This window comes from Scyliorhinus torazame, chromosome 4 (assembly GCF_047496885.1).
Source record: "Scyliorhinus torazame isolate Kashiwa2021f chromosome 4, sScyTor2.1, whole genome shotgun sequence".
In the NCBI taxonomy this organism is placed as follows: domain Eukaryota; kingdom Metazoa; phylum Chordata; class Chondrichthyes; order Carcharhiniformes; family Scyliorhinidae; genus Scyliorhinus; species Scyliorhinus torazame.
The window spans coordinates 24,390,947-24,413,680 of NC_092710.1; the positions used below are offsets into that span (position 1 = coordinate 24,390,947).

The 22,734-nt window shown below is 58.2% G+C and overlaps 1 protein-coding gene and 1 long non-coding RNA gene across 2 annotated transcripts in view; one reads left to right on the forward strand and one right to left on the reverse strand.

Moving 5' to 3' along the window:
• The window catches only part of LOC140411296 (oxysterol-binding protein 1-like), a 238,302-nt gene extending 225,470 nt beyond the window's left edge, over positions 1 to 12,832 (reverse strand). Inside the window, 1 exon segment of the mRNA XM_072500418.1 lies at positions 12,533 to 12,832. Coding sequence (XP_072356519.1) covers positions 12,533 to 12,654 — 122 coding nt within the window. The 5' untranslated portion in view covers positions 12,655 to 12,832.
• Positions 12,833 to 13,307: 475 nt separating this feature from the next.
• The window catches only part of LOC140410152 (uncharacterized), a 37,722-nt gene continuing 28,295 nt past the window's right edge, over positions 13,308 to 22,734 (forward strand). Inside the window, exon 1 of the long non-coding RNA XR_011940511.1 lies at positions 13,308 to 13,489. This is a non-coding gene — a long non-coding RNA (uncharacterized lncRNA). The remainder of the gene's footprint in view (positions 13,490 to 22,734) is intronic.

A 22,734-nucleotide genomic window follows, 5' to 3' on the forward strand; every position in this document is an offset into this window, starting at 1 on the left:
GTGGCACCGCTGGAACCTCGAGGGAAGGTCGTACAGTCAGCAGTCTTCGAGGTCTACTCCGTGATGCGCAGCACTTCTCAACAAGGAGACTCCAAACAAAGGAAGGTCACAATATCGGTTGGCCGAGTCTTTCTGCTGAGGCTCAATAACCTGTGGCTATATTCCCAAAGAGCAGTGATTGTCCGACTTGTTGCAGTCACGTTGGTGGAAAGACTATAACAAATGAGCTGGTTCATGTACAGGTGTGTGGGGGGGGGCTTGCTGTGCACAGATTGGCCACCACGTGTCTTACACGGGAGCAGTGCTTAGCACTGCTGCCTCAGCGCCAGGGATCCAGGTTCAATTCCGACCTTGGGTGCCTGCATCAAGAAAAAGTTTGCACGTACTCCTTGTGTGTGTAGGTTTCCTCCGGGCGCTCTAGTCCAATGTGGAACTTGATGATCAGACATGATCATAATGAATGGCAGAGCAGGCTCAAAGGGACGAATGGCCGCTTCCTGCTTCTATTTTCTATGTTCCATGCGCGATGCATTGTATGATACATTCCAACGCTGACCCGAGGTCATGAAAGGCATGTCTTTCTTTTAGATATGCCCTTGACTGAGCCCATGTGCACAAGTTGCTGGCTATGTGCCACCACAGGCATTCAGATTTCACAGATACTGTGACACGTCACTGAAACCCATTGGAGCAACTGCATGTACCCTTTTTAGAGTGTGTTATCTGGCAACAGTAGGATTCGTGCTCTCTGGGGGACCCCAGATCAGATAGAGAAGCCCGGCTGAACAGAACTTGGGAGCTGGACAGTGAATTGAGAACAGCAATGCCAATCAAAGTTGCTCACCTCAATTATCAGGAACAGAATGTTTGTGAAGTATTTGCAGCTCAAATCAGGCCCGTGGCAAAACCAGACAGTGCCACGCAACACCAACCTCTGCCAAACCCTCTGCACTCACCCTTTCAATTACTGGACAGCATGCCGTACAAACATCAGTGATACGGAGACAGGAACGGTGCACAGTGACTACCAGTGTGATACGGAGACCGGAACTGTGCACAGTGACTCCCAGTGTGATACGGAGACCGGAACTGTGCACAGTGACTCCCAGTGTGATACGGAGACCGGAACTGTGCACAGTGACTCCCGGTGTGATACGGAGACCGGAACTGTGCACAGTGACTCCCAGTGTGATACGGAGACCGGAACTGTGCACAGTGACTCCCAGTGTGATACGGAGACCGGAACTGTGCACAGTGACTCCCAGTGTGATACAGAGACCGAAACTGTGCACAGTGACTCCCAGTGTGATATGGAGACAGGAACTGTCCACAGTGACTCCCAGATTGAGACGGAGACAGGAACAGTGCACAGTGACTCCCAGTGTGATACGGAGACCGGAACTGTGCACAGTGACTCCCAGTGTGATACGGAGACCGGAACTGTGCACAGTGACTCCCAGTGTGGTACGGAGACAGGAACTGTGCACAGTGACTCCCAGTGTGATACAGAGACAGGAACTGTGCACAGTGACTCCCAGATTGAGACGGAGACCGGAACTGTGCACAGTGACTCCCAGTATGAGACAGAGACGAGAACTATGCACAGTAACTCCCAGTGTGATACGGAGACCGGAACTGTGCACAGTAACTCCCAGTGTGACAGAGACAGGAACTGTGAACAGTGACTCCCAGTGTGATACGGAGACCGGAACTGTGCACAGTGACTCCCAGTGTGATACGGAGACCGGAACTGTGCACAGTGACTCCCAGTGTGATACGGAGACCGGAACTGTGCACAGTGACTCCCAGTGTGATACGGAGACGGGAACTGTGCACAGTGACTCCCAGTGTGATACGGAGACAGGAACTGTGCACAGTGACTCCCAGTGTGATACGGAGACAGGAACTGTACACAGTGACTCCCAGTGTGATACGGAGACAGGAACTGTGCACAGTGACTCCCAGTGTGATACGGAGACAGGAACTGTGCACAGTGACTCCCAGTGTGATACGGAGACCGAAACTGTGCACAGTGACTCCCAGTGTAATACAAAGACAGGAACTGTGCACAGTGACTCCCAGTGTGATACGGACACAGGAACTGTTCACAGTGACTCCCAGTGTGACACAGAGACAGGAACTGTGCACAGTGACTCCCAGTGTGATACGGACACAGGAACTGTGCACAGTGACTCCCAGTGTGATACGGAGACAGGAACTGTGCACAGTGACTCCCACTGTGATACGGAGACCGGAACTGTGCACAGTGACTCCCAGTGTGATACAGAGACCGGAACTATTTGTATTTGCAGCTGAAGTATTTGCAGCTCAAATCAGGCCCGTGGCAAAACCAGACAGTGCCACGCAACACCAACCTCTGCCAAACCCTCTGCACTCACCCTTTCAATTACTGGACAGCATGCCGTACAAACATCAGTGATACGGAGACAGGAACGGTACACAGTGACTCCCAGTGTGATACGGAGACAGGAACGGTGCACAGTGACTCCCAGTGTGATACAGAGACCGGAACTGTGCACAGTGACTCCCAGTACGATACGGAGACCGGAACTGTGCACAGTGACTCCCAGTACGATACGGAGACCGGAACTGTGCACAGTGACTCCCAGTGTGATACGGAGACTGGAACTGTGCACAGTGACTCCCACAGTGATACGGAGATCGGAACTGTGCACAGACACTCCCAGCGTGATAGAGAGACCGGAACTGTGCACAGTGACTCCCAGTATGATACGGAGACCTGAACTGTGCACAGTGACTCCCAGTGTGATACGGAGACAGGAACTGTGCACAGTGACTCCCAATGTGATACGGAGACTGGAACTGTGCACAGTGACTCCCAGTGTGATACGGAGACAGGAACTGTGCACAGTGACTACCAGTGTGATACGGAGACGAGAACTGTGCACAGTGACTCCCAGCATGATACGGAAACAGGAACTGTGCACAGTGACTCCCAGTGTGATACGGAGACCAGAACTGCGTACAGTGACTCCCAGTGTGATACGGAGACCGGAACTGTGCACAGTGACTCCCAGTCTGATAGAGACTGGAACCATACACCGTGATTTCCAGTATGATACGGAGACCTGAACTGTGCAGTGACCCCCCAGTGTGATACAGAGACAGGAACTGTGCACAGTAACTCCCAGTGTGATACGGACACTGGAACTGTGCACAGTGACTCCCAGTGCGATACGGAGACCGGAACTGTGCACAGTGACTCCCAGTGTGATAGAGACTGGAACCATACACCGTGATTTCCAGTATGATACGGAGACAGGAACTGTGCAGTGACCCCCCAGTGTGATACTGAGACAGGAACTGCGCACAGTGACTCCCAGTGTGATATGGAGCCAGGAACTGTGCACAGTGACTCCCAGTGTGATACAGAGACCAGAACTGTGCACAGTGACTCCCAGTGTGATACGGAGACCGGAACTGTGCACAGTGTCCCCCAGTGTGATACGGAGACCGGAACTGTGCACAGTGACTCCCACTGTTATACGGAGACCGGAACGGTGCACAGTGACTCCCAGTGTGATACGGAGACCGGAACTGTGCACAGACACTCCCAGTGTGATACAGAGACCGGAACTGTGCACAGTGACTCCCAGTATGATACGGAAACAGGAACTGTGCACAGTGACTCCCAGTGTGATACAGAGACCGGAACTGTGCACAGTGACTCCCAGTGTGATACGGAGACCGGAACTGTGCACAGTGACTCCCAGTGCAATACAGAGACAGGAACTGTGCACAGTGACTCCCAGTGTAATACGGACACCGGAACTGTGCACAGTGACTCCCAGTGTGATACGGAGTCCGGAACTGTGCACAGTGACTCCCAGAGTGATACGGAGATCGGAACCGTGCACAGACACTCCCAGTGTGATACAGAGACCGGAACTGTGCACAGTGACTCCCAGTACGATACGGAGACCGGAACTGTGCACAGTGACTCCCACAGTGATACGGAGATCGGAACTGTGCACAGACACTCCCAGTGTGATACAGAGACCGGAATTGTGCACAGTGACTCCCAGTATGTTACGGAAACAGGAACTGTGCACAGTGACTCCCAGTGTGATACGGAGACCGGAACTGTGCACAGTGACTCCCAGTGTGATACGGAGACCGGAACTGGGCACAGTGACTCCCAGTGTGATACGGAGACAGGAACTGTGCACAGACACTCCCAGTGTGATACGGAGACCAGAACTGCGTACAGTGACTCCCAGTGTGATACGGAGACCGGAACTGTGCACAGTGACTCCCAGTGTGATACGGAGACCGGAACTGTGCACAGTGACTCCCAGTGTGATAGAGACTGGAACCATACACCGTGATTTCCAGTATGATACGGAGACAGGAACTGTGCAGTGACCCCCCAGTGTGATACAGAGACAGGAACTGCGCACAGTAACTCCCAGTGTGATACGGAGACCGGAACTGTGCACAGTGACTCCCAGTGTGATACGGAGACCGGAACTGTGCACAGTGACTCCCAGTGTGATACGGAGACCGGAACTGGGCATAGTGACTCCCAGTGTGATACGGAGACCGGAACTGTGCACAGTGACTCCCAGTGTGATACTGAGACTGGAACTACGCACAGTGACTCCCAGTGTGATATGGAGCCAGGAACTGTGCACAGTGACTCCCAGTGTGATACAGAGACCAGAACTGTGCACAGTGACTCCCAGTGTGATACGAAGACCGGAACTGCACAGTGCCTCCCACTGTGATACGGAGACCGGAACTGTGCACAGTGACTCCTAGTGTGATACGGAGACCGGAACTGTGCACAGTGACTCCCAGTGTGATACAGAGACAGGAACTGTGCACAGTGACTCCCAGTGTGATACAGAGACAGGAACTGTGCAGTGACTCCCAGTGTGATACGGAGACAGGAACTGTGCACAGTGTCTCCAAGAGTGGTCTAGCCAAATTTAATATATGTTCAACATTATTATTCTACTTACAATTCTACCCCTCTAGAAATGAACCCTGGTGGATTGTTTTTTTTTTATAAACGTGGCCAAAGTCACTACTTTTCCATTTTCAATTAAGCAATCAAAGCAACATGTGACTGTGACAATCTTCCGAATGAAATATACCCTTGAGTGAACGATATACCCTGGATATCTTCCATCCGAAATGCTTACAGTATGGAAGACAATATCACTTGGACAGACAACTCAAGAACCGGCTGCATGGAATGGCTATTGCGCTTGTGATCGCTGCACAGTTCTGCTTGCCAGCAGATGGTACAGTGGTTAACACTACTGCCTCACTGCACCAGAGACCCTTGTTCGAGACTGGCCTTGGGCGCCCATCTATCTGGAGTTTATACTCCGCCCAGTCGGTGTGGGTTTCCACCGCGTGCTCAGTCTTCCTCCCACAGTCCAAAGCTGTGCAGGTTAGTGGATTTGTGGATAGGGTTTCTTTCAGAGGGTTGGTGCAGAAAACCTGGATTCCGACCCCCACATTGAACGGGGTTGTCACCACGTCCTGTTGCCAACACCCACCACCCTCCCACCCCCAGAAAAGCAAAAACTATGCGCCCTAACCAGGATGATCAAAATCAGACCTTCAGCGTTCTCCTCCTGGTTCCCCAAGTGCTACTGAATGAATGTTTACCTGGGGTCAATGGTGCATTGGGGCTGAAAAGTTAGGCACCTTCTGACAGATGGGAAGGATTGCGGTGGAATACTCGGTCAGTGACAGGTCGATGCCAATTTGGGGTTTGTCTCACTCAGGAGGTCTTGGTGTCCCAGAAGCCAGTGGAATTGTCAGGTGATGCTGTCTTTTCCTCGCCGGTAGACCTCTCCCCCCATCCCCTCGATCCCCCCCCATCCCCTCGATCCCCCCCCATCCCCGCGACCTCTCCCCCCATCCCCGCGACCTCTCCCCCCATCCCCGCGACCCCCCCCATCCCCTCGATCCCCCCATCCCCTCGACATCTCTCCCCCATCCCCTCGATTCCCCCCCCCCATCCCCGCGACCTCTCCTCCCCATCCCCGCGACCTCTCCTCCCCATCCCCGCGACCTCTTCCCCCCACATCCCCGCGACCTCTCACCCCCCACATCCCCGCGACCTCTCACCCCCCACATCCCCGCGACCTCTCACCCCCCACATCCCCGCGAGCTCTCACCCCCCACATCCCCGCGAGCTCTCACCCCCCACATCCCCGCGAGCGCTCCCCCCCACATCCCCGCGACCTCTCCCCCCCCACATCCCCGCGACCTCTCCCCCCCCAATCCCCGCGACCTCTCCCCGCCCCGCCCTTGTCCTCTCCCCGCCCCGCCCTTGCCCTCCTCGCTCCACCCTTGTCCTCTCCCCGCCCCGCCCTTGCCCGCTCCTCGCCCCGCCCTTGCCCGCTCCTCGCCCCGCCCTTGCCCGCTCCTCGCCCCACCCTTGCCCGCTCCTCGCCCCACCCTTGCCCACTCCTCGCCCCACCCTTGCCCACTCCTCGCCCCACCCTTGCCCACTCCTCGCCCCACCCTTGCCCACTCCTCGCCCCACCCTTGCCCACTCCTCGCCCCACCCTTGCCCACTCCTCGCCCCACCCTTGCCCACTCCTCGCCCCACCCTTGCCCACTCCTCGCCCCACCCTTGCCCACTCCTCGCCCCACCCTTGCCCACTCCTCGCCCCACCCTTGCCCACTCCTCGCCCCACCCTTGCCCGCTCCTCGCCCCACCCTTGCCCGCTCCTCGCCCCACCCTCGCCCGCTCCCCGCCCCACCCTCGCCCGCTCCCCGCCCCACCCTCGCCCGCTCCCCGCCCCACCCTCGCCCGCTCCCCGCCCCACCCATGCCCGCTCCACCCTCACCTCGCCCCACCCTTGCCCTCTCCTCCCCCCCCCGGCCTCTCTCCCCACCCTCACCCCTTTCCCTCTCCCCACCCTCACCCCTTTCCCTCTCCCCACCCTCACCCCTTTCCCTCTCCCCGCCCTCCTGCCCCCTCTCTCCCCGCCCTCCATCCCCCTCTCTCCCCGCCCTCCTGCCCCCTCTCTCCCCGCCCTCCTGCCCCCTCTCTCCCCGCCCTCCTGCCCCCTCTCTCCCGCCCTCCTGCCCCCTCTCTCCCGCCCTGCCCCCTCTCTCCCGCCCTCCTGCCCCCTCTCTCCCGCCCTCCTGCCCCCTCTCTCCCGCCCTCCTGCCCCCTCTCTCCCGCCCTCCTGCCCCCTCTCTCCCGCCCTCCTGCCCCCTCTCTCCCGCCCTCCTGCCCCCTCTCTCCCGCCCTCCTGCCCCCTCTCTCCCGCCCCCTCTCTCCCGCCCTCCTGCCCCCTCTCTCCCGCCCTCCTGCCCCCTCTCTCCCGCCCTCCTGCCCCCTCTCTCCCGCCCTCCTGCCCCCTTGCCTCTCCCCACCCTCCTCCCCCTGGCCCTCCCCGCACCCTCCTCCCCCTTGCCCTCCACACCCTCCTCCCCCTGGCCCTCTCTCCCCACACCCTCCTCCCCCTGGCCCTCCCCGCACCCTCCTCCCCCTGGCCCTCCCCGCACCCTCCTCCCCCTGGCCCTCCCCGCACCCTCCTCCCCCTGGCCCTCCCCGCACCCTCTCTCCCCCTTGCCCTCCCCACCCTCCTCCCCCTTGCCCTCCCCACCCTCCTCCCCCTTGCCCTCCCCACACCTTCCTCCCCCTTGCCCTCCCCACCCTCCTCCCCCTTGCCCTCTCCCCACACCCCTCCCACTTGCCCTCTCTCCCCACACCCTCCTCCCCCTTGCCCTCCCCACACCCTCCTCCCCCTTGCCATCTCCCCACACCCACCTACCCCTTGCCCTCCCCACCCTCCTCCCCCTTACCATCTCCCCACACCCTCCTCCCCCTTGCCCTCTCTCCCCACACCCTCCTCCCCCTGACCACACTCCCCTCCCCCTTGCCCTCTCTCCCACACTCCCCTCCCCCTTGCCCTCTCTACCCACACCCTCCTCCCCCTTGCCCTCCCCCCCTTGCCCTCCCCCCCTCGCCCTCCCCCCCCTCGCCCTCCCCCCCCTCGCCCTCCCCCCCCTCGCCCTCCTCCCCCTCGCCCTCCTCCCCCCCGCCCTCCTCCCCCTTGCCCTCTCCCCCCACCCTCCTCCCCCTTGCCCTCTCCCCACACCCTCCTCCCCTTGCCCTCTCTCCCCACACCCCCCTCCCCTTCTCTCCCCACACCCCCCTCCCTCTTGCCCTCTCTCCCCACACCCCCTCCCTCTTGCCCTCTCTCCCCACACCCCCCTCCCTCTTGCCCTCTCTCCCCACACCCTCCTCTCCCTTGCCCTCCCCACACCCTCCTCCCCCTTGCCCCTCCCCACACCCTCCTCCCCATTGCCCTCCCCCCACACCCTCCCTCCCTCCCCACACCCTCCCTCCCTGCTCTCCCCACACCCTCCCTCCCTGCCCTCCCCACACCCTCCTCCCCCTTGCCCTCTCTCCCCACACCCTCCTCCCCCTTGCCCTCTCTCCCCACACCCTCCTCCCCCTTGCCCTCTCTCCCCACACCCTCCTCCCCCTTGCCCTCTCTCCCCACACCCTCCTCCCCCTTGCCCTCTCTCCCCACACCCTCCCTCCCCACACCCTCCTCCCCCTTGCCCTCTCCCCACACCCTCCTCCCCCTTGCCCTCTCTCCCCACACCCTCCTCCCCCTTGCCCTCTCTCCCCACACCCTCCTCCCCCTTGCCCTCTCTCCCCACACCCTCCTCCCCCTTGCCCTCTCTCCCCACACCCTCCTCCCCCTTGCCCTCTCTCCCCACACCCTCCCTCGCTGCCCTCCCCACACCCTCCTCCCCCTCCCCACCCCTCTCCACACCACCTCTCCCCACACCCTTCTCCCCCTTGCCCTCTCTCCCCGCATCCTCTTTCCCCCTTGCCCTCCCCACACCCTCTTGCCCCCTCTCCCCACACCCTCCCTCCCTCTCCCCACACCCTCCCTCCCTCTCCCCACACCCTCCCTCCCTCTCCCCACACCCTCCCTCCCTCTCCCCACACCCTCCCTCCCTCTCCCCACACCCTCCCTCCCTCTCCCCACACCCTCCCTCCCTCTCCCCACACCCTCCCTCCCTCTCCCCACACCCTCCCTCCCTCTCCCCACACCCTCCCTCCCTCTCCCCACACCCTCCCTCCCTCTCCCCACACCCTCCCTCCCTCTCCCCACACCCTCCCTCCCTCTCCCCACACCCTCCCTCCCCCCACACCCACCCTCCCTCTCCCCACACCCTCCCTCCCTCCCTCTCCCCACACCCTCCCTCCCTCCCTCTCCCCACACCCTCCCTCCCTCCCTCTCCCCACACCCTCCCTCCCTCTCCCCACACCCTCCCTCCCTCTCCCCACACCCTCCCTCCCTCTCCCCACACCCTCCCTCCCTCTCCCCACACCCTCCCTCCCTCTCCCCACACCCTCCCTCCCCCTCTCTCCCCACACCCTCCTCTCCCTTGCCCTCCCCACACCCTCCTCCCCCTTGCCCCCTCCCCACACCCTCCTCCCCCTTGCCCTCTCCCCACACCCTCCCTCCCTCTCCCCACACCCTCCCTCCCTCTCCCCACACCCTCCCTCCCTCTCTCCCCACACCCTCCCTCCCTGCTCTCCCCACACCCTCCCTCCCTGCCCTCCCCACACCCTCCTCCCCCTTGCCCTCTCTCCCCACACCCTCCTCCCCCTTGCCCTCTCTCCCCACACCCTCCTCCCCCTTGCCCTCTCTCCCCACACCCTCCTCCCCCTTGCCCTCTCCCCACACCCTCCCTCCCCTACCCACATCCTCCCTCCCTTCCCCACACCCTCCTCCCCTCTCCACACCACCTCTCCCCCTAACCCCTCTCCCCACACCCTTCTCCCCCTTGCCCTCTCTCCCCACATCCTCTTCCCCCTTGCCCTCCCCACATCCTCTTCCCCCTTGCCCTCCCCACACCCTCCTCCCCCTTGCCCTCCCTCCCCACACCCTCCTCCCCTTGACTCCACCCCACCCTCCTCCCCATGCCCTGTCCCCACACCCTCCTCCCCCTTCCCCTCCCCACACACTCCTCCCCCTTGCCCTCCCCACACCCCCCTCCCCCTGGCCCTCCCCGCACCCTCCTCCCCCTTGCCCTCCTCCCCCTTGCCCTCCCCGCACCCTCCTCCCCCTTGCCCTCCGCGCACCCTCCTCCCCCTGGCCCGCCCCGCACCCTCCTCCCCCTTGCCCTCCCCCGCACCCTCCTCCCCCTTGCCCCCTCCCCACACCCTCCTCCCCCTTGCCCCCTCCCCACACCCTCCTCCCCCTTGCCCCCTCCCCACACCCTCCTCCCCCTTGCCCTCTCTCCCCACACCCTCCTCCTCTTGCCCTCTCTCCCCACACCCTCCTCCTCTTGCCCTCTCTCCCCACACCCTCCTCCCCTTGACTCCCCCCCACCCTCCTCCCCATGCCCTGTCCCCACACCCTCCTCCTCCTCCCCATGCCCTGTCCCCACACCCTCCTCCCCCTCCCCCTGGCCCTCCCCACACCCCCCTCCCCCTGGCCCTCCCCACACCCCCCTCCCCCTGGCCCTCCCCTCACCCCCCTCCCCCGGCCCTCCCCTCACCCCCCTCCCCCTCCCCCCACCCCCCTCCCCCTGGCCCTCCCCGCACCCCCCTCCCCCTCCCCTCACCCCCCTCCCCCTGGCCCTCCCCGCACCCCCCTCCCCCTGGCCCTCCCCTCACCCCCCTCCCCGCACCCCCCTCCCCCTGGCCCTCCCCGCACCCCCCTCCCCCTGGCCCTCCCCTCACCCCCCTCCCCCTGGCCCTCCCCTCACCCCCCTCCCCCTGGCCCTCCCCGCACCCCCCTCCCCCTGGCCCTCCCCTCACCCCCCTCCCCCTCCCCGCACCCCCCTCCCCCTGGCCCTCCCCGCACCCCCCTCCCCCTGGCCCTCCCCTCACCCCCCTCCCCCTGGCCCTCCCCTCACCCCCCTCCCCCTGGCCCTCCCCACACCCCCCTCCCCCTGGCCCTCCCCACACCCCCCTCCCCCTGGCCCTCCCCTCACCCCCCTCCCCCTGGCCCTCCCCACACCCCCCTCCCCCTGGCCCTCCCCTCACCCCCCTCCCCCTGGCCCTCCCCGCACCCCCCTCCCCCTGGCCCTCCCCGCACCCCCCTGGCCCTCCCCGCACCCCCCTCCCCCTGGCCCTCCCCGCACCCCCCTCCCCCTGGCCCTCCCCGCACCCCCCTCCCCCTGGCCCTCCCCACACCCCCCCTCCCCGCACCCCCCCTCCCCCTGGCCCTCCCCTCACCCCCCCTCCCCCTGGCCCTCCCCGCACCCCCCTCCCCCTGGCCCTCCCCGCACCCCCCTCCCCCTCCCCCTGGCCCTCCCCTCACCCCCCTCCCCCTCCCCGCACCCCCCTCCCCCTGGCCCTCCCCGCACCCCCCTCCCCCTCCCCGCACCCCCCTGGCCCTCCCCGCACCCCCCTCCCCCTGGCCCTCCCCGCACCCCCCTCCCCCTGGCCCTCCCCGCACCCCCCTCCCCCTGGCCCTCCCCGCACCCCCCCTCCCCCTGGCCCTCCCCGCACCCCCCCTCCCCCTGGCCCTCCCCGCACCCCCCCTCCCCCTGGCCCTCCCCGCACCCCCCCTCCCCCTGGCCCTCCCCGCACCCCCCCTCCCCCTGGCCCTCCCCGCACCCCCCCTCCCCCTGGCCCTCCCCGCACCCCCCCTCCCCCTGGCCCTCCCCGCACCCCCCCTCCCCCTCCCCGCACCCCCCCTCCCCCTGGCCCTCCCCGCACCCCCCCTCCCCCTGGCCCTCCCCGCACCCCCCTCCCCCTCCCCGCACCCCCCTCCCCCTGGCCCTCCCCTCACCCCCCTCCCCCTCCCCGCACCCCCCTCCCCCTGGCCCTCCCCTCACCCCCCTCCCCCTCCCCCTGGCCCTCCCCGCACCCCCCTCCCCCTGGCCCTCCCCGCACCCCCCTCCCCCTCCCCGCACCCCCCTCCCCCTGGCCCTCCCCGCACCCCCCTCCCCCTCCCCGCACCCCCCTCCCCCTGGCCCTCCCCGCACCCCCCTCCCCCTGGCCCTCCCCGCACCCCCCCTCCCCCTGGCCCTCCCCGCACCCCCCCTCCCCCTGGCCCTCCCCGCACCCCCCTCCCCCTGGCCCTCCCCTCCCCCTGGCCCTCCCCACACCCCCCCTCCCCCTGGCCCTCCCCGCACCCCCCTCCCCCTGGCCCTCCCCGCACCCCCCTCCCCCTGGCCCTCCCCGCACCCCCCTCCCCCTCCCCGCACCCCCCTCCCCCTGGCCCTCCCCACACCCCCCTCCCCCTGGCCCTCCCCACACCCCCCCTCCCCCTGGCCCTCCCCACACCCCCCCTCCCCCTGGCCCTCCCCACACCCCCCTCCCCCTGGCCCTCCCCACACCCCCCCTCCCCCTGGCCCTCCCCACACCCCCCTCCCCCTGGCCCTCCCCTCACCCCCCTCCCCCTGCCCCTCCCCGCACCCCCCTCCCCCTCCCCGCACCCCCCTCCCCCTGGCCCTCCCCACACCCCCCTCCCCCTGGCCCTCCCCGCACCCCCCTCCCCCTGGCCCTCCCCGCACCCCCCTCCCCTCTTACCTGTAGTAACTGAGCAGCCCGTTGCTCAGGACAAACCAGCGCCGCTGATACCCTTTGATGTAGTTGGTCCATTTGAAGAGCCAGCCCTTGTAGGTGTCCGAGGCCGACTTGAGCTCAGACATGGCTGTCCCGGGGCCGGGCCCCTGGTGCGAGCGGCCCGAGGCCTGCTGCAGCTGTCCGGCCGGGAGCGGGGCGTCACCCCGAGGGCCCTGACTCGGTACCGCGGGCCTTCGCTGCCGCCGCCGCCGCCGCCTGCGGCCTCCCTTCGTCGCTGTCTCCGCCGCCGAGCAAACGAGCACAGTCCCCGCCCCTTTCCTCCCCGCTCTTCCCATTGGCCGCCGGGCCGAACTGAGGCCCCGCCCCCCCCGTCCGGCGACGTCCGCCAGCCGATTGGCTGCCCCATCCATCGATCAGCGGGCACCGCCCATCCTTTATCACCCATTGGCCGGTGCTGCCTTCCTCCGCACGCCCGTCAACCAGGAGTGGTGGGGTGAAGCCGATGCTTTCCGCATACGTTCCAGCTGACAGTGGCCGAGGAGGGCGGGACTTCCTGTACGTATCCACCTCCCCCCTTTCCTCACCGGCCATTGGTCATCAGGCTGCCGGTTCCGGTGTCTATTGGAGCAGACCTACTGTCAATCATCGGGTGTTGTCCCTCGCTGGTTTCCGGGGGGGGGGGGCGCGTGATGGGAGAGTCACGGGTTCGGCGTCACTGGCACGCGCCGCTCCACGCCCCATTGGCCGGTTGGATGGCTTTGACCGACCGTTACGTCTTTGACGTGGCAGTGTCGGCCCCGCCCCCAGCCGGACAGTCCCGGCAGGCGATTGGCCAGACCACAAGGACGGGCGGACACCTCATTGGTTGTCAATCAGGCGGTCACGAAGGGGCGGGGCGGACGCACGGACTGGAAGCTAAAATGGTGCAGCTGCTGCTCAAGCTGAGGTAAAAGTGGAGAGGTGAGTTTACTTAAAAATAAACAAGGAGGTGAAAAACGGTTTGCATTTATCTATCGGCCTTTTGCTGCCTCAGAAACCACCCTAAACACGTCATACCGAATGAAATTGTTTCTGAAGTGAAGTGGTTTTAACATTGGAAAGACTTGCAGCCAAGTTGCGCACAGCAAGATCCCAGGTCATGTTTTTTTTGTGGCGTGGGTCAGAGAATCGTAGAATTTGAAGTGCAGAAGGAGGCCATTTGGCTCATCGAGTCTGTACCGGCCCTTGGAAAGAGCGCCCTACCTATGCCCACACCTCCACCCTATCTCCGGAACACAGTCATCCCATCTAAGCTTTTTGGACACATTGGGGCAATTTAGCACGGCCAATCCACCTAACCTGCACATCTTTGGACTGTGGGAGGAAACCGGAGCACCCGGAGGAAACCCATGCACACACGGGGAGAATGTGCAGACTCCGCACAGACAGCGACCCAAGCCGGAATCGAACCTGGGACCCTGGAGCTGTGAAGCAACTGTGCTAATCACTGTGCTACCATGCCACTCTTGTGTGTGTGGGGGGGGGGGGGGATAGATATTGGTACATGATATATGTTATCATCTAAATATTATAGACCATAATGTAAGATCACAACAACAGGGCATCTGCCTCAATCTAAGACTTGTAGTGTGCAAAGTTAGCACAACGGTCAATATAAGGTCAAGTTTATCAATAGCCTTGCCTGCAGTCGTCTGTCAATCCTGACCCAAGGGCAACCTCACCTAAAGCCTACAACCATGGTGACAGCGGAAAAGCCAAGCGATTAAGCAACAGGAAATGAGCCCAGTGACTGGATAAAGAAACAAGAGAACAGAGGACAGCGCTGGAAAAATGCTACCGGGAATTCAAAAAGAGGCTAGAATGAGGAAAAGCCACGGGAGAAAACCTCACCTTTACCTGAGCGCTTGGACCCCATTGGAAGGTTCCGGTTAAGCTGAGAAGTGGCCACCTGGATGAAGCTTTACCAGGCACAGCATCTCTTCAGGAGTAGCTTAGAAGCCAGGCAAGGAACCGGTCGGTAAACGTCTCTACATCACAGGCAGTAGTGTCGACAATCTATCCGTCATTCAGGGCAAAACAATTAACAGATAGCAATATACAAAGAGGTTGTAGAAGCCTTTTATACTTCAGCCTCTGCTGGAACGCCATCTTCGAAAAGGTGAAGTTCAACAGACATCGCTGAATGAGATCGTAGATTCCTTCATCAATGATTTCAGTTGACTGGCGAATAATTGTGAATATGGAGCCCTGAAAGATGACTTACTTCAGGATTGCTTTGCTGTAGGATTATTAGAAGAGACTTTTATCAGATTCACTGCAGTCCGACGGAGGATTTGATATTGAAGGCAGTTACCGAGGCAGGCAGAAGTGAGAAAGATGGATATTTATTTACCGCAATAAGGACCCTTCATGGAGAGAAATGATTGACAGTGTTGGTTTAAGGATATGAAATAGCAGCGTACCTACCCCAAAACAGGCAAAGGGCGTTGAGGGTGCGGTAGCTGTCATTATTAAGCATTCTCACTGGGACGGAAAAAGGCTGCATTGATGTAAGAAATGCAGGCCAGGGAAAGCATATCCTAAATGGCCAGTAGAGCAAACCCGTGCCAGTGTTGTAGAGCAAAGTGCCCCCCACAGGTGAGATCAGTGTTGTGCAATTTCAGCCCATTGCTTTCAACGTAACAGGATGGGACACTTCAAACTGTGTAGGGTCAGAACATCGAAACACACAGTCGCAGAGATGATTCATGAGGTCACGACTGCACCAAGAGAGGACACATCGAGGCTTCTTGGGTAAGGTGAAAGATCCTGGATTTTTATATTGGAATGTGGATAAAGACTAGCATGTAAAATTAAAGTGCATAGGATTAGGAGTAGTGTATTGAGATGGATAGAAAACTGCTTGACAGACGGGAAACAAAAAGTAGGAATTCATTGCTCTTTTTCAAATTTGCAGGCAGTGACTAGTGGTGTATCACAAGGATCGGTGCTGGGACCCCAGCTATTCACAATATGTATTAATGATTCAGATGAGGGAACAAAATGTAATCTCTCCAAATTTGCAGATGACACAAAGGTGGGTGGGTGGGTGAGCTTTGAGGAGGATGCAGAGATCCTTCAGTGCGATTTGCACAAGCTGAGTGAGTGAGTAAATGAATGGCAGATGCAGTATAATGTGGATAAATGCGAGGTTATCCACTTTGGTAGCACAAACCGAGCGGCAGATCTGAATGGCCAAAAATTATGAGGGGGGGATGTGCAATGATACCTGGGTGTTACATGATTTGAGTACAGGAGCAGGGATGTCTTGCTGCAGTTATACAGGGCCTTGGTGAGGCCACACCTGGAATATTATGTGCAGTTTTGGTCTTATCCGAGGAAGGATGTTCGTGCTGTAGAGGGAGTGCAGCAAAGGTTTACCAGGCTGATTGCTGGGATGGTGGGACTGACGTATGAGGATACATTGAGTCGGTTAGGATTGTATTCACTGGAGTTCAGAAGAATGAGGGGGGATCTCACAGGAAGCTATAAAATTCCAAAAGGACTAGTCAGAGTAGATGCAGGAAGGATGGCCCCAATGGTGGGTGTGTCCAGAACCAGGGGTCACGGTCTGAGGATACGGGGGAGACCATTTGGGACAGAGGTGAGGATGCGTTTCTTCACCCAGAGAGTGGTCGGCCTGTGGAATTCATTACCACAGGACGTAGTTGAGGCCAAAACATTTCATGTTTTCAAGAAGCGGTTAGATATGGCACTGAGGGTGAAGGGGATCAAAGGATGTGGGGGGGGGGGGGGGGATTGGGCTATTGTGTTGGATAATCAGCCATGATCATCATGAATGGCGGGGCAGCCTCGAAGAGCTGAGTGGCCACTTCCTGCTCCTATTTTCTATGTTTTTATTTCATTGAGGGGCCTTCTCACAAACTTTAAATTGGACACAGGAGCCATTGTTCTGGCCCTGTTGGATAGAGAACCGTGGCTGTTGGCCCAATGGTTAATAAGAACATAAGAACTAGGAGCAGGAGTAGGCCATCTGGCCCCTCAAGCCTGCTCCACCATTCAATGAGATCATGGCTGATCTTTTGTGGACTCAGCTCCACTTTCCGGCCCGAACACCATAACCCTTAATCCCTTTATTCTTCAAAAAACTATCTATCTTTATCTTAAAAACATTTAATGAAGGAGCCTCGACTGCTTCACTGGGCAAGGAATTCCATAGATTCACAACCCTTTGGGTGAAGAAGTTCCTCCTAAACTCAGTCCTAAATCTACTTCCCCTTATTTTGAGGCGATGCCCCCTAGTTCTGCTTTCACCCGCCAGTAGAAACAACCTGCCCGCATCTATCCTATCTATTCCCTTCATAATCTCATATGTTTCTATAAGATCCCCCCTCATCCTTCTAAATTCCAACGAGTACAGTCCTAGTCTACTCAACCTCTCCTCATAATCCAACCCCTTCAGCTCTGGGATTAACCTAGTGAATCTCCTCTGCACACCCTCCAGTGCCAGTACGTCCTTTCTCAAGTAAGGAGACCAAAACTGAACACAATACTCCAGGTGTGGCCTCACGAACACCTTATACAATTGCAGCAGAACCTCCCTAGTCTTAAACTCCATCCCTCTAGCAATGAAGGACAAAATTCCATTTGCCTTCTTAACCACCTGTTGCACCTGAAAACCAACTTTTTGCGACTCATGCACTAGCACACCCAGGTCTCTCTGCACAGCAGCATGTTTTAATATTTTATCATTTAAATAATAATCCCTTTTGCGGTTATTCCTACCAAAATGGATAACCTCACATTTGTCAACATTGTATTCCATCTGCCAGACCCTAGCCCATTCACTTAGCCTATCCAAGTCCCTCTGCAGACTTCCAGTATCCTCTGCACCCACGCCGCTCCCACATGGACCAGGAGGCATAAAGCTGCTGTCTGCAGGTGAGAGGTACAAGGATAAAACAATCTGAGAGGCAGTGCTTGTGGTCCACAACCAGGGCTGTTCAGCACCAAGTCGCAAAGCCCATGTCAAATTTAACCTGCAAACCAGGGCAACCAAGAACGACCTGGATCCAAGTATAAAAGTAGATTCCAGAAGCTCTTCGAGGACTGGGGTGACCGGAAAACGCGCACAAAATCACACGGAGGGAGAATGTTAAACCTGTGATCCCATTCATGCCACAAAAGACTCCCCACCCATTTGCGAAACAAGCGTAGCATCAGCTGAACGAGGTGATAAACGTGGGAGTTATCGCCCCAATCACGCAACAAACTGCATGGCTTTACGGGTTTGGTGCCCTCCCAAAACCCAATGGGTCCATCCATATTTGTGCCGACCTGGCAAGGATTGATAAAGCCACAGGCCAGAGAAGGAACTCGATGTCCATAAGCTGTACGTCATTCAATCCATCAAATATGCTCTGCCATTCAATGATATCATGGCTAATCTGATACGATAAATCTCGACTCTAGTTTCCTGTCTTATCCCCATAAGTCTTGATTCCCTCACTGATTAAAAATCTGTCAGTTTCAGCTTTGAACATACATGGCCCAGCCTCTGCAGCCCTCTGCGTAAAGAATTCCTCGGTTTCGTCATCCTCTGAGAGAAGAAATTCCTCCTCATCTCTGTCTTAAACGGGCGACGCTTACTTATTGAGGCTTCTGGTCAATTCTCCCACAAGGGGAAACATCCTCTCAGCATCTCCCTTGTCAAGCCTCATGAGAATCATTACAGGTCTCAATAAGGTCACCTTTCATTCTTCTAAAGTCCAGGCTCAACCTCCCCTCATTTTAAAAAAAAATCCCTCCCTACCCGGAACAACCCAGTGAGCCTTCTCTGGACCGCCTCCAATGTCAGTGTAGCTTTCCTTGGGTAAGTGGACCAAAACTGTTCTAGATGTTGTCAGTGGACGAAAACTTGACTAAACTCTCCGAGTACGGTGTGTTCAAAACCTGATGCCAACAGCGGCTTTACCACCTTCCCCTTGACAAAGAGGCCATGCTCCTTTGGAATGATGTATTAGTTAACTGGTACAATGGTGGAGGAACATGACAAGAGACATACAGCAGGCTCAGAGCATTTGCAGGAAGCAGGACCGACACAGAGTGAGAAATGTGATTTTCCCCCGAACGCCAGTTCGGTTCCTGGGCCACAAAATCAGCAACAATGCATCAAAGCAGACCAACCTCAATCCAACCTGGTTGACACCTAGGAGGCACAGTCAACAGAAATGGGATGAATCCATGTCCAAATGCAGCAAGACCTGGACGATATCCAGATTTGGGCTGGCAACTCATCTCCAGACCCCCCGCAAAGCCTGCCCAACATCTACAAGGCTCAAGTCAGAAGTGTGATGGAATACTCTCCACTTGCCTGGATGAGTGCAGCTCCAACAACACTCAAGAAACTTAACACCATCTAGCCCTTTTTGATTGGCACCCCTTCCACAGACGTTCACTCCATCCATCACCGACACACATTGGCAGCCATCTACAAGATGCACTGCAGGAGCTCCACAGCCGAAACGCATGACCATTATCTCTAGAAGATACATGGGAACCCCACCACCTGGAGGTTCCTCTCCAAGCCACCCACCATACAAGTTCCTGACTTGGAACTGTATCACCATTGCTTCACTGTCACTGTGTCAAACTCCTAGAACTCCCTTCCGAACAGCACAAACATTTCAAGTCCATGTGACTCTTCTTCGGAGGTGAAAGGTGAGTCGGTGCTGCTGGTGAGAGAGCTCAAGTTTGGATATATGGTGGAGTTTGGCACTGTTTGTCTCTCTCACTGCGACAAGAACAGCAGTTCTTTTTTTAAATTTAGAGTACCCAATTCATTTTTTTCCAATTAAGAAGCAATTTAGCGTGGCCAATCCACCTACCCTGCACATCTGTGGGTTGTGGGGATGAAACCCACGCAAACACGGGGAGAATGTGCAACCTCCACACGGACAGTGACCCAGAGCCGGGATCGAACCTGGGACCTCGGAACCGTGAGGCAGCTGTGCTAACTGTTGCGTCACTGTGCTGCCCAAGCAACAGCGGTCCGGAAGAGCGTCGCATGCCATAGAATCATGGAATTGCTGCAATGCAAAAGGCCATTCAGCCCATCAGGTCTGCACTGATCCTCTGAAAGGGCTCCCGACCTAGGCCCACCGCCCCACCCTATCCCCATAACCTCATAACCCCACCTTGCATGTTTTTGGCCCGGGGAGGAAACCCTCTCAGGCATGGGAAGAACGTGCAAACGTCACACACCTGGAATCCTGGGTGGATCTGAAACATGAGGGATGGATCTTCTGTTGGAATCCACCTGAGATGGGACAACCGCTGAGGAAAGAGATGTGACCGTGGAAGCAAATTCTTCCTTGCCAAACACCAAGTGGGAAATGGAAAGCAATGAAGGCGAACACGGTAAAATATGGCCCTGAAGAAGAGCCATGTGGACTCTCCAGAGATGCTGCCAGAGCTGAGCTTTTCCAGCATTTTCCATTTTTGATCTCAGACTTCCAACACACTGTATACAATGCTCCAGAAGTGGCCACCTCAGTGCCCTGGAATTATAAGCTTCCTGCTTCGCAATGACCATCAGCTTTACGGACATACAAATAGAACTGTAGAATTCCTGCAGGGCAGAAGGTGGCCATACGTCCCTTCGAGTTTGCACCAACCCTCTGAAAGAACCCCCTACCTAGGGTCACTCCTCTGCCCTATCCCCGTAACCCCAACTAACCTGCGCATCCTTGGACTGTGGGAGGAAACCGGAGCACCAGGCAGGCATGGGGGTGGGGGTGGGGGTGCAAAGTCCACCCAAGGCCGGAATTGAACCCACTGTCCTGGCGCTGTGAGGCAGCAGTGCTAGCTACTGAGCCGCAAATGTACAAATTAGGAGCAGGGCTAGGCTATCCAGCCCCTCGAGCCTGTTCCACCATTCAATTATACCACGACTGCTCTGACTGTAACCTCAACCCCACATTCCTGCCGACCACCCCCCCCGCCTCCCAAAACCTTTCACCCCGTCGTTAAATCAAGAATCCATCTCTCTCGGCCTTTAAAATATTCAGAGATTCTGCTTCCACCGACTTTTGAGGGAGTTTCAAAGACTCACAATCCTCAGAGAAACAAATTCTCCTCGTCGCCACCTGAAATGGGCAATCCCCCTTTTTTTTTTATTTAATTTTTTTTAGAGTATCCAATTCATTTTTTTTCCAATTAAAGGGCAATTGTGCGTGGCCAATCCACCTATCCTGCACATTTTTTTGGGTTGTGGGGACGAAACCCACGCAAACACTGGGAGAATGTGCAACCTCCACGCGGACAGTGACCCAGAGCCGGGATCAAACTCGGCGGCGTGAAGCAGCAGTGCTAACCACTCGCACCACCGTGCTGCCCCCCCCCCTCATTCTAGATTCTCCCACACAAGAGGAGACATCCTCTCCACATCCACCCTGTCGATACCACTGAGGGTTATAAAGGCTTTGCTTCTTCCTCTCCTAAACTCCAGCGGATACAAACCTAACCTCCCCAACCTTTCCTCATAAAACAACCCACCCATTGCTGGTATTAGTCTAGGAACCTTCTCTCAACTGCTTTTAACGCATTTACATCCTATCCTTAAATAAGGAGACCGATACTGTACGCCATATCCAAATGTGGTCTCACCAATGTCCTGTATAACTGAACCATAAACTCCCTACTTTTGTAATCCATTCCCCTGACAATGAACTATAACATTTTAAGAGCATCACGGTGGCGCAGTGGTTAGCACTGCTGCCTCACGGCACCAAGGACCTGTGAACGATCTTGGCCCCGGGTCATTGCCCGTGTGGAGTTTGCACATTCTCCCTGTGTCTGAATGGGTCTGAGCCCCACAACCCAAAAAAGATATTGGGTGGGGGGGGGGGGGGGGGGGGGGGGTGGATCGGTCACGCTAAATTGCCCCCGAATTAGAAAAAAAAAAATTGGGTACTCTAAATTTATTTGAAAAAAAGAACTATAACATTTTATTAGCTTCCCTGATTACTTGCTGTACCTGCATCCTCGCCTTTCGAGATTGACGCACCAGGATAACCAGATCCCTCTGCACCTCCGAGCTCTGTAATCTCTTACCATTTGGATAATAAGCTTTTTGTTATTCTTCCAGCCAAGTAGGACAATGTGCATTTCCCACAATTTTCTGGTGAGGCGGGGTCAGTCACTTCTTTCAAAAGGGATTGGATAATGATCAGAAGAGAGATTGGAAAAACTGCTAGGCAATGGGGGGAAAGGGTTGGGGGGGGGGGGGGGGCGGGAGTAGGTGGCCTAGATAAGTTTACCCCCCCCCCCCCCCCCGCCCACTCCAGTTCCACTGCTCTGGTCTTGTAGCATTCTGGCCTTCTGGTAGATACATCTGTTTGCCAACCAATGTACGGAGGGCCTGTGCCACACACACAAGAGGGAGGGAGGGTGAAGCAGGATGATGGGTGAAGCAGGACGATTGTATCGTTGGAAATGAGGTCAGAGCTTGAGAATCGTAATCCTACCTGTTCCCTAATCAGTCAGCAGAGGAGAGACGTGAAACCGAAGAACCTGCTCTCGGAGATTGTTTACCAGGTGGCTTCATGAGAAGAATTGAACCCTTACCTGAAACGTGGCTCTTATGCCCTTTCTTCACAAACCTCTTGATCGGTCGTGGTTTTGTCTTTCACTCTCTCTCCCCTTCTCTCCCTCTCATTCTCTCCCTCTCTCTCATTCTTTCTCTCCCTCTCTCTCTATCTACGCATCTCATTCTCTCTCCACATTTATTCCTCCTCCTCTCTATGCATCTATCATTTTTTTCCTCTGTATTTGTTCCCCTCTTTCTCCCCGTCCATGTGCCTCTTTGTCGTCCACTCTGTATTTGTTCCTCTCCTCTTTGCCCACCCTCTGTGTCAATCTACCTTTCTCTCATTTTCTCTCTCTACCTCTGATGGATCAGGGCTGGGGTGAGGTGGTTGCTTCAAAAACTGCCGCAAAACGGTGCCCAGTCCCGCGGCGTTGCTTGTGAATTATGAGAGTCTTCATTTAACATAGTACAGCAAACTCCCACAAAGAACAATGTCATTAGTCACTGGCTAACATTTTATTCCCCTGTTGGTGTTGGCTGAGGGATTACCGTTGATTAAGGCAGGGGGAACAGGCCTGTCTATTTCAAAATAGTGCAGTGGGTCTTTTCACATTCA